At 34.7% G+C, this 12,557-nt stretch overlaps 1 protein-coding gene across 1 annotated transcript in view; it reads right to left on the bottom strand.

Annotated features, from left to right (window-relative positions):
- The window catches only part of LOC144974743 (contactin-associated protein-like 2), a 35,790-nt gene that overhangs the window by 8,763 nt on the left and 14,470 nt on the right, over window positions 1-12,557 (bottom strand). The window contains exons 5-6 of the mRNA XM_078917959.1: window positions 7,273-7,465; window positions 628-827 (exon numbers count right to left, since the gene is read on the bottom strand). Coding sequence (XP_078774085.1) covers window positions 628-827; window positions 7,273-7,465 — 393 coding nt within the window. The remainder of the gene's footprint in view (window positions 1-627; window positions 828-7,272; window positions 7,466-12,557) is intronic.

Below are 12,557 nucleotides of genomic sequence, written 5' to 3'. Positions count from 1 at the left end.
GAGAAGTATTTCATAAGGGCGTCCGCCATTGCTCCGATAGTTTAGAACCATTTACTAAGTTACTATGCGTCATTACGAGGGAAGTGGCGTCACGACTGTTGAAGCCTATTATTATTATTATATTATTATTATTGTTATTATTATTATTATTATTATTATTATTATTATTATTATTATTATTATTATTATTATTATTATTATTATTATTATTATTATTATTATTATTATTATTATTATTATTATTATTATTAAGTACACGTTGGTTGTGACGTATTTTTCGGGGAAATGGCAGACTAAATGCAACAAAAGCTATGATTATACAGAGCAAAGCTCAAAGCCTTCCCCAACAGGGAACGATTTGTGATGTCAAAAAATTGTTCAAATTTCAGTGGAAATGTAAGACCATTCATCTGAAGGGTTGGGTACATACTTTGTGTAATACATATCTCATCGTTTTAGATGATGACATCTCATTTTCTAATCTAAATATATAAAAATCGTCCATCCTCATTCTTTTACGTCCCGTAATCTTAAGAATCTGCCTATACAACCTGCTGCTAATAACATAGTTATGTCACAAATTCCGTGTTATTGATTGATTAAAAATCTTCTGGTAGTTGATCTTACCTGTATCTCCTGCAACAAAGGCGTACATAGGTAAATCATTCTTATTTGTTATGTCTCCTTCATCAAAACGCCACGTTTCATCATTTGCGTCACAGTGACATCTACGTGACGGGTTGGCACACGTACCCGTTTGATAACATGCACAACCCTTCGTTCCAGCTCCTCCTCCAGGAAAATAATCGGGCATTGTAGTTTTGTCTCTGTTAAAACATATATTTGGATCAATTACCGTTGTCGTCGTCATCACCATCGGCATCATCATCATCATCATCATCATCATCATCATCATCATCATCATCATCATCATCATTATCATCATCATCATCATCATCACCATTCTCTTTCTCCTCCTCCTCTTCCTCCTCCTCCTTCTCCTCCCCCTCCTCCTGCTCCTCCTCCTCCTCCTCATCATCATCATCATTCTAACCATAAGATTGAAACTAATGATGATAATAATAATGATGATGATAGTATTGTTAATATGATAATAACAAATAAAGATGATAATAAAAATGATGATCATAATTGTCACGTTATTGTAGAAAGAGCTTAAGTCTCAATGGTAAATTAGTTTTAGGCGACCAAGCGTTGTTATTTTTCAAATCTGTTGCTATGCTATCTTGTGATGACAACGCCTCTCAGTAGTCATATGAATACTACTCGACACCATGGTTATATAAACCCTTGGCAGGCCGCAAAAGGTCACTAGCTATCCTTCACATAATGCAGTGACTGTGAAGTACGTTCGGGGCCGGAAGATAGCAAGGCATAGTGCAGGCTACTGCATTGTGTAAGTCAGTGAACGGGTGACCAAATCATAGTACAGAGAAGGCAAATCTGTTACTATATGTCCCAATAAAAGTATAACACAGGCCGAAACTGTGTTATACAGGCCGGTACAGAATAAAACAAATATAACACAGGAGACCAAACACTGTGTTGTAAAATATAAAAAGCTGGTCGGTCGATGACGAATTAAAAAGCGACACAATATGTCGTAATATCACATCTCAATAAAAGAATGTGATAGTAAAAAGGTGCCCGTTAACAATTGAGTTGCCAAGTCTCTATCGAGATCCAAAAGGATAGTACTAAGTTTTGTACGTAAAACAAATAGGCTTCAACAGTCGTGACGCCACTTCCCTAGTAATGGCACATAGTAACTTAGCAATTGGTTCTAAACTATCTGAACAATGGCGGGCGCCCTTATGAAATACTTCTCCGACGAGCATAAAAGCGTATACAGAGGAGAAAAACATGATAAATCTGATCATGTTTTCACTTTTATACATTCTGATTACATGACATGTGAAAAAGTTCTAGCCAGCATGAAGAATAAAAAGTACCGATTTTCTTTGTTTAGAACCAAGCTGCTGGTTGCTGGGCGGACGTGACATCAGACTATTGAATACTATTTGAGAAGCACTAAAGGGTCATTTTTTTAATTTGATGAAATATCCCAAACTTCCATGCACAGTCATAATGTATATGTTTGGGAAGGATGATTGTATATAATTTTTTTCGAAAAAAGTTGCCTGTTGCTATGGAAACGACGCCATATTGGAAAATAAACAACAAATCTTAACAAGTCAAAGGCTTTTTTGTTTATCAACCGATAGCCATAATATTTTGTTCAGAGGTAGAAAAAAGGAAAATAAAGAGGCTCTAGAAGCCCGATTTTTAATTTTTTAAATAACAAACTTTGAAAATTAAGCTCAAAATTATTACTCGATTATTCCCCTTGATAAATGTTACATAATTTCAAATCCGGCTCGGACCTGCGTATTTGTATGACACTCATTTATAGAAAGTTTGAAGAAGATTGGTTGAAAACTGAGGGAGCAGATAGGTTTTTATTGACGAAAATTGCAGTTTTGAGAAAAACGCATTTAAAAGTCAAAGTAAACGAGTTTAGGGAAAAAACTCTCCTCTCGCTCTCTGATTGGTTTGTGACCACATGACATAATTAAGAACAAAATGATTCGTTGCTGAAGATAGAGGAGAGTTTCTACTTTTCATTGATATGTTTTTGCTTTTATTTAGTTATAAAGACTGATATTCTTTCATGAAATCAGTCCAATGAAACTAAAAATGGGCAGGATTTAACCATACTATGGGTCACAAAATACGTTATTTTGAGTCGAAAAAAACTGAAAATAAAGTTCTCATGCAGTTTTTTATGCAGACAAATGGTCACATGACAACATCCCACCAAAATCTAATTTTAACAAACTGGGTCAAAATTAATCATTTGTAATGTCGCTCCCCCCCCCCCCCCCCTTTAAGAGGAGCTCCAGCAACATCACATTGTGAATCGTACCAAAGAAGAATTCCAAAAACTTTCGGTGATCTCCCTTTCAAATTTTTTGGTCCAAAGGTCTGGAACGCTCTGCCCAGGCAGATCAGAGAAAAGCAAACAGTGGAAACATTCAAAACGCATCTTAAAACATTTTAATTCAAAAATACTTTTACTCATAGGTCTTATTTTATAATCATGTAGTCTCTGTCACGCTATTATCCTCTGTTATTGAATTATATTTTTTTTTATTGTAAGGCGCTTTGAGATGCATTTGCATAGAAAGCGCTATACAAAATGTAGATTATTATTATATTATTATTATTATTATTATTATTATTATTATTATTATTATTATTATTATTATTATTATTATTATTATTATTATTATTATTGATGTTATCATCATCATCATCATCATCATCATCATCATCATCATCATCATCATCATCATCATCATCATCATCATCATTATATTATTATTATTATTATTATTATTATTATTATTTATTATTATTATTATTATTATTATTATTATTATTATTATTATTATTATTATTATTATTATTATTATTATTATTATTATTATTATTATTATCATTATTATCATCATTATCATCATCATCATCATCATCATTCTTCTTCTTCTTCTTCTTATTCTTCTTCTTCTTCTTCTTCTTCTTCTTCTTCTTCTTCGTCTTCTTCTGCTTCTTCTTCTTCTTGTTTTTCTTCTTCTTCTTCTTCTTCTTCTTCTTCTTCTTCTTCTTCTTCTTCTTCTTCTTCTTCTTCTTCTTCTTCTTCTTTCTTCTTCTTCTTTCTCTCTTCTTCTTCTCTCTTCTTCTTCTTTCTTCTTCTTTCTTCTTCTTCTTCTTCTTCTTCTTCTTCTTTCTTCTTCTTCTTCTTCTTCTTCTTCTTCTCTCTTCTTCTTCTTCTTCTTCTTTTCTTCTTCTTTTTTTCTTCTTTCTTCTTCTTCTTCTTTCTTCTTCTTCTTCTTCTTCTTCTTCTTCTTCTTCTTCTTCTTCTTCTTCTTCTTCTTCTTCTTCTTCTTCTTCTTCTTCTTCTTTCTTCTTCTTCTTCTTCTTCTTCTTCTTCTTCTCTTCTTCTTCTTCTTCTTCTTCTTCTTCTTCTTCTTCTTCTTCTTCTTCTCTTCTTTCTATTTTTTATTATTATTATTATTATTATCATCATTATTATAATTATGATTATTATCATTATTATAATTATTGTTATTATTATTATTATTATTATTATTATTATTATTATTATTATTATTATTATTATTATTATTATTATTATTATTATTATTACTATTACTATTATTATTTTGAGTGTGAAACATGGAACATCAATACAACACTGCTAAGAAAAATAAATGTATTGGAGGTGTGGTTCTTGAGACGTATACTGAGAATATCCTGGACGGAAAGAAAATCAAACAAAAAGGGACTCGTGAGGCCGGATACAAAAGACATCTTTTCGTCAGAATATGAAGAAGACAAGCAAGGTTCTTTGGCCATGTAATGAAGAGAGAGAGAGAGAGAGGGATGCGAGTAATAGGAAGACAGAGGATGAAATTCGTGGACATCGTAAGGAACTGGGCACTAGGAAGAATTTATATTATGGAGACCATCTGATTCAGGGCAACGAACGATATAGAGGGTTGGAAAGGCATAATCGCCCACGCTTGGAAGCAGGGCACCAGATGACGTTGAGCTGTTTCATTATAACACCAATCCATATAACGAGTTAATTGAAGTAACAAATGATACAAGCTTGTTACCCTGGGTTTTGTTTTTGTTTACTTTTAAAAGGTAGGTCTGACCCCCGCCTTAAAAACCTTTGCCGAAGAAAATTGAAGGAGCGAAATTGACGTCATTCAGTTCTTTGTTATTCTTTTAGCCAGCCAATTTTATTATTAGTTCTCACTAAATTCTGTCAATTGTATGATAAACGTTTACGGTTACACCTGAGACAGTGATAGATAGACGCTCGAAACTTCTGAAGTGACAAAAGCAGAGGGTGCGAATTTATGTCAGGTCGATCAAGTCGGTAAAAATCCTTTCACTCATATTGTTTATAAAATGTAATAAATTGAAATTTGGCATGGGTTTTCACAGTATTCTATATATTCAGATGCGATTTATTCTCTGTAGATTCTCTCAGACTATAAAGATTTTGTGTATTTGTACGATTGATATAGCGGGAAAAATGGTATGTATTTTATTTAATCACATACCATTAATACACAAATGCCACGTTTACCGACTTGACATTGAACACCCACATACGGAGGGATCCCCTAAGTTTCATGTCTCCACCATTTTAGTCAACGATTACACATCATTTTGCCTGTTGATTTGTTATGTCCGGATAGCGGATGTAATGAGTTTGTTCGCTAACCGTATAGCATCAATAAAATGATTCCTTTTCGTGTTTTAGGTTTTTGTAGTAATTTTTTGACGTGAAAAAAATATTCGAGATCAGGCTCTGACATATAAGATAAATATCTGAAGAGATGTGAGTGAAACAATGCCAGACAATTTAGAAAGAAAAATACAAGAAACCAAATCAACACACCTCCCCCACCCCCTAGAAAAAAATATCAGGTTGCCTCGACAGGGAATCGAACCACGGTCCTCCTGATTACCGGTCAGACGTGCTATCATTACACCAAACAGATTACCTGATAGTTAGGACGATTTAATGCTAATATCCACACAATGATACGCCATTTCTCTGTGGACCATAGCCTGGATCGCAATAAAACAGACATTGAACACGGAAGGACGAGGACGAAATCTTTATTTTGAAAATATCAAAGGGATGAATTAGGGAGCAGGTACTGTTGAAAGTTAAAAATCTGAAAAGTTCTGTATGAAACAGTGCGAGACAAAGAAGAAAGAAAAGTACACGAAAAAACGTTTTAAAAATTCAGTCTACCTTGAAGCGTGATCTATCCCCAGACCTTCTGATTACTTTTCATACGCACTACGATATAGACTGTATGCGCTTGCCTAAGAAGCTAACAACATTGCCATCCGGAAGGTTAACGGACCAACACACAAAAATCTGTGTAACCATGAACTTTTATAGTCTGGATAATATAGTTAAGTGAGAAATACTCATAAATGTGGATGGCAAAAACAAACAAACCCAGAAACAGAAAAAACAGAGATTCGAGTGACGTCAACTTCATTCTATCTATAGAACTACCCAACAGATATGACTCAGCTCTTTGTTATTGTTTTTAGCTAGCTATTATTATAAATTCTATCAATCAAACTACACACGTTCAATGGTTACACCTAGTTTCGTGCGTTGGGACGTTATATCCGGCTGGCGGATTTTGTGAGCATATTAGCTTAACGCATGACATCATTAGTTCAATAAATTTAATTCTTTTATCACACAAGAATACGCGTTTCCGCTGTACTGTGAACCCTCAGATCTGTCATAAAATACAAAACATTGAACACGAGAGGACTAGGGGGAAGAGATTATTACGGTAGCTACAAAAACACATCGTTAAAAAATAATCAAGGAACTTGTCATTCAAATATCGATCGATTAAAGTGACCATTATCTTGTCCAAAACTCTCAAAGGTGAAGTTCCAGATTTGAAAAGTTTTGATAAGATTGGGGTCACTTTAGTTGATCAACCGATATTTGAAGGACGAAATTTCTGGCCAAAATCTAGATCAGATAAAATATGGTGCTGTTTTTTTGTCAGAGTGTGGCAAATTAGAACATGCTCCGTATTTATTGTGAAAATATCAAAGTGACAAATTAGTGAACTGGCATTGAGGGTCGATCCCCATTCGAGTCGTTTGATTTATAAATAATGTTTTTATTGTTCTTCTTATTTTTCTTTATGCTTTTCGGGCACTATTTCACGCACACCTTTTCAAATATTTGACATTTAATTTTTGTTATTTTTCTTTATTCTGGCACTGTATCATGCACAAAATAAAAACTTTTCAAATATTTGACCTTTCGACTGCGGATGAATCGATGAAACCACGATACTGGTGTCGTGACTTTCAAGGTTTTGGTGTGCTCCCATAAAGTGCACAGTATAGATAGTATGTGTTTGACTCAGAAGCTCACAACATCCGGAAGTTTAGATAGTATGAAGTTGACGTCACTCAGGTCTTTGTTATTGCTTTTTGCCATCCGCGTTCATGAGTAATTCTCACTAAACTGTATTATCCAGACTATAAACGTTTCAAGGTTACAAATAGTTTTGTGTGTTGGTCTGATATAATTCTGGATGGCAATATTGTTAACTTCTTAGCCAAGCGCATACTACCCATAACGGACCAACATCTTTGTTCTAACTATACTGTTACCTTCGGATAAAATTAGTCACCATCTTGCTGCCTTCGTTAATATTGGAATGATGGCATCTCCACTTCACGTGATGTTTACATTGTTGCGAATAGTCCACAATTTTCTTCACCTGGTCAAATGGAATTTCGTAGGTCAGTTGATAAGTTCTGGATACATATCCGTTGACAGGTGTAACAGCTTCTCTGTCGTGGCCTGGAAAATAATGAAATATGTGTGTTTTCTTCTATTTGTCATTACATTATGTGAAAACGTTCTTTGAATAATCTTGTGATATTAATGATAATAAATTATCCGAGAGAGAGAGAGAGAGAGAGACACACAGAGAGAGAGAGAGAGAGACACACACACAGAGAGAGAGACCGAGAGAGAGAGAGAGGGGGGGGGGTGGCAGCGCAGCATTAGATTGTTTTTGCGAAAGTAGCATTTGGAAAGAGGAAGATTAAAGAGAACCGAAGTGAGGGAAAAACACAATGGTGGAAACTTAAAGAGGAAGAGCAAAGAGAAATATTTTCTACAACGGTGAAAGTTAGACTGGGAATTGATTTCCCAATGGAATGGAATATAACCGCTGATAGAATATGTAAAGTGGCCAAATAAGTGCTAAGGGTGAGCTCGGGAAGAGGAAAATTGGAAAAGAAACATGGAGGTGTAATGAAGAGGTCCAAGAAGCAATAAAGAAAAAGAGGGAAGCAAGGAAGAATATGGAGACAAATAGGGATGCTATGAAAGTAGATGAATACAAACAGGCAAAGAAAGAAGCAAAAAAAGAGCCGTTGCAAAAGCAACGCCGAGGCATTCAAAGATATGTATAAGCAGTTAGAAAGTAAAGAAGGCCAGAAAAAATATTTTCAGAACAGCGAAACAGAGGGACAAGACTAAGAGAGATATACAATATATTAAGATGATCAACTATGAGAATGGAAGGATATTGGACAAAGATGATGAGATTCGAACACAATGGAAAACATACTACGAACACCTCATGAATGAAGAGAATGACAGGGAGAGGAGAAGTGCAGTTATACAACCTAGAGAGAAGATAGTAGACAAGATAAGCAGGAATAAGATGTGGGATGCAATGGACCAGGCGAGATACCAGCAGAAGTTTAGAAATCACTTGGAGATGAAAGGTTAGATTTCCTTGTGTGGTTATTCAACAACACATTACAGTACATTGATCCCAGTATACAAAAATAAGGGCGATGTTCAAGAATGTGGCAACAATAGGGGCGTCAAGTTAATGAGCTACAAAATGAAATAATGGGAAAGAGTAATCGATAAGAGTATTAGAAAAGATGTAGACATAAGTGAGGGAACAGTTTGAGTTTGCTACTGATAAAAGTACAGTGGATGCTATATTTGCTCTAAAAGTGACCGCAGAGAAGTATAGAGAACAGAAAAGAGAATTACATGACATTGACATGGAGAAAGCATATGATTTGGTACCAAGAGAAGAAATGTGGTCCTCTCTAAGAGAAAAAGGGGTAACTGAGAAATATATCAAAGTTATCCTAGTTATCTACGACGGAAACAAGACAATGGTAAGGACAACTGGTGACTCAACTAATGTAAGAGCCGGATTACACGAAGGATCTGCTCTCAGCCCACTGCTGTTTGCAGTGGCAATGGATGTTGTCACAGAACTCATTTGGCATGAGGCAGGATGGAACAAGATGTATACGTATTACGTAGTACTTTTGAATGTTACAAACGCTGAGGCGGGAAAAACTGAAGGGAATAAGACATGAAGGAAATAAAAAAGGATATTCTTTGAAATCTATCGGAATATACAAAAGATATGAGAGAAAAAAAATCATCAAAATATTTTTCTCTCCGTATTCGTATTCAACCACCACAATTTTGATTTCTTCGATTTCACAATCTCATGTTCCGCGTTCCAATGGCGGTAAAATTTGAAATAACCAAATTGGTCTACTTTTGGATTTTAAAAAATAGTATTGAAATTTATGTTAATCACTTGGTAAATGAATGAATTCGATAAGTTGTATGTTATGAATAAACGATAAGTTATACTTCCGATTTCGATTTAAGCAACAGGGCACACATGTTCTCGGTACTGATGACGTAGTCACAGTGACCTTCTGACACCAAAGCAAAATGTCGTTTTGATGGCGGCAAGTTTCATCACCACCGTTAATTTTTACACAATTTAAATTGCTGATATCTCAGGTCTTGGAATAATAAGAAAGTGGTTCTATATCACAATTTAAACCTTAGAGCACAAACTTTTTTTCATAAATAATTCATGCTTTCATCACTAATTTGCACGATTCAGGGGTTTTGTGTCCCTCATTCCCCAAGCTAAAGATGAGAGAAGATCGATGGAAATTGTTCAGACATGAGACAAGAGAGGGAGTACCTGGGAAGGAAAGTATTGGATATACAATTATCGGGAAAGAGGAAAAAGGGACGCCCAAAGACTAAATGCATGGATAGGGGAAAGGACGATCTGAAAGAATTGGGCCTGTAGGAGGATGACCCTATGAACCGAGATGCAAGCAGATATGGCATTTATTATGGCAACCTTGCAAAATTCGGGATAAGCTGAAAAAAGAAGAAGAATGATAATGAATTATCCGTTTTCAACATGTCTTCTAATCAATAATCATTATCCTCCTCTTCCCCCTACTCATCCTGCTCCTCCTCCTCCTCCTCCTCCTCCTTCCCATTTTATAGTGATGCGTATCATGATGATATATATCATCAATGTTTGGTCTCCCCTGAAATACGAGCCTTGAAGTTTCGTTGAGACTAATAGCTCTGAAAAAAGAGCGCGTAGATCAACAATGCTCATGAAATTATCAACTAGATGACCGGGGTAACTATTTAAGAAGATCTTAGTTTTCAAACTGTAGATGTTAGACAGTTATGATCACACCCTAAGTACCAAATATTATAAATCACTAATCAAGTAGTCCATTCCATTAAGTAGTCCATTAAGTATGTCCCTGTATAATAACATCTTTAACAGAAAAACGTTACGACTAATATACTTATAACACGGACTTATGAATACATAAATGCTTTACATTTTGTTTACTATTATCTTGTACTCCACAATGTGCCTCAGTATGGTTAGCTACGGTTACATACAAGCAAATTCGACTTTTTTCGAGTTTTTTCTGTGTTTTAGACTTTTGTCGATTCAATAGCAACTCTTTTTCTTATGGTAAGCGTGCCAACATCGGGTATGGGAGCTATATAAGCAATGCATCTGATGTAGCTCCGTAGGAAAAAAACATACAGAGAAATGTCCGGTGATCCAGGTGGCCAGGCAATCAAGTCCATCTCCCCCAATCTCTCAACCCATCTGTCTGAAAACGAGCCAGTTAGAAATTTTATAACGGCCTGATTCTAAGGTGGAGGAAAGTGCCTTACTGAAAATTTATCTGATATTCTTGAAAATGGGATGTAGCATATAATTAGAGCATGTCTAAATTGACATTTACAGTAATCGTTTGCAAAGAAAAGAAAGATGTGCCTATAACTCTTTTGTACATCTGTCAATACAAAACATTCACGTTGTGTCTCAACAAGTTTAGAATACATGTTTCTTTATTTGTTTCCTTAAAAATATATATTTCATGTCCTATAATGGTCAGCCAAACTGAGCTATAAAACATTGTTGGACTACTAAAGCCGATTTCGTTTCATGCAATCACATTTCACATAGTGAATTTTGACGCACTACTGTGATTACGAAATAGATGGAGAGAAAAATGTGGTCTTTTAGGTTCATGATCATTTTGCTAACTTTAGTGATGACCAATAGGCATAAATGCATGACTTTTCTTTAGAACATGGTGAAAACTAGATGTAAATAACTATAACGATTTGGGAATAGTAAGTCTTTTGAAATCAGAGAAAGACTTTATGGACATCCAGTATTACATCTAAAGATATTCAGAGAAGGGCTATTTTGTTGTAATACACGTGCTTATTGCTTTGTAAAATTTTCACCAAATTTAATCCTGTTATAGCAGTTGATTTGATACCCTGCAGATGTGATTGTCTTTTACTACATATTTTCAGGAGTTTTACTAAAAACTGTATTGCTGCGAGTTGTAATCAATATATCGATAGAATATATCGATTAAAATAAAAACCGTAATAAAAGACACGAATTTGTCATCTCATTTATCTCATACCATAAGGTATTCAAGGCAAGAAATCGTAGGCACAAAATGAAGCGGAGACATGTTTTGCTGTTACCATGGTTGACACCATCGCCGAGCCTTCCGCAATATAATTCATTCTCCCTATATAATTATTAGTCAAAAGACGGCATTTCCTGTAATTGTATTCATTTTTAGATTTTGCCAAGATAAGGGCCATTTAAATCGATCGATATTTGAAGGTATCAAATTAAGAAACCAGGGAGCAGTAAGATAAAGATCTGAACAAGTGTGTACTAGATATGTCAGAAATGGAAGAAAGAAATTACAAGAAAAAAATAACACACCAAAAATGAGTCTACCTCGACTGGGGATCGTACCTCAGAACTTCTGATTACCGGACAGACGTGCTACCATTGCACCCCAGAGGCTTTTATTTTTGATAATATCAAATAAAGAAACTAGGGAGAACTTCTGATTACCGGACAGACGTGCTACCATTGCACCCCAGAGGCTTTTATTTTTGATAATATCAAATAAAGAAACTAGGGAGCAACACCGGTGTAAGAAAAATATATGAACTAGTTTGTGAAAGTGCTGGACAAAACAAGAAAGAAAAATACAAGAAAAAACCCATCCTAAATAGTAGGGTTCCCGAGACCATTGTTATTTCGGATTCGTGTAAAAGTCTTAACTTTTTTAATAAGCCAAAGAAGAAGACAAAAAATATCATTTTGTCCGATTGGAACTTGGATCTGACCTTGCGAGGGTCACATAAAGGTCAAAGAAGATGAAATTATGGTTACATTCAGAACTCCCATAAACCAAAAAACTTCAAGACGATCTAAATATATCACATAAGAAAAAAAAAACAAAAACTAAAATCTTGCATCATTTCAAGGAGTTATTGCCTTTTATTTACGTCGTCCTTTCTAAAACGAACACGATTTTCCAGAATATCACTTAAATTGTTAAGAAAATTATTAATTATAAAGAGAAAAAATAACAACTCATACAGATATTAAAATCATTTCAAAATTGTAAATGAATTGGATCATGGTTAATGGAGTTATTGCTCATTAAATTATGTTACCAAAAATAGAACTAAAAAACTAATAGGAAATCTATAGCACTCTAAGAACAACAAA

This window comes from Berghia stephanieae, chromosome 1 (assembly GCF_034508935.2).
Source record: "Berghia stephanieae isolate SIO BIC M18660-M18661 chromosome 1, UCSD_Bste_1.3, whole genome shotgun sequence".
Lineage (NCBI taxonomy): Eukaryota > Metazoa > Mollusca > Gastropoda > Nudibranchia > Aeolidiidae > Berghia > Berghia stephanieae.
This window is presented reverse-complemented; position numbering and strand designations above follow the sequence as displayed.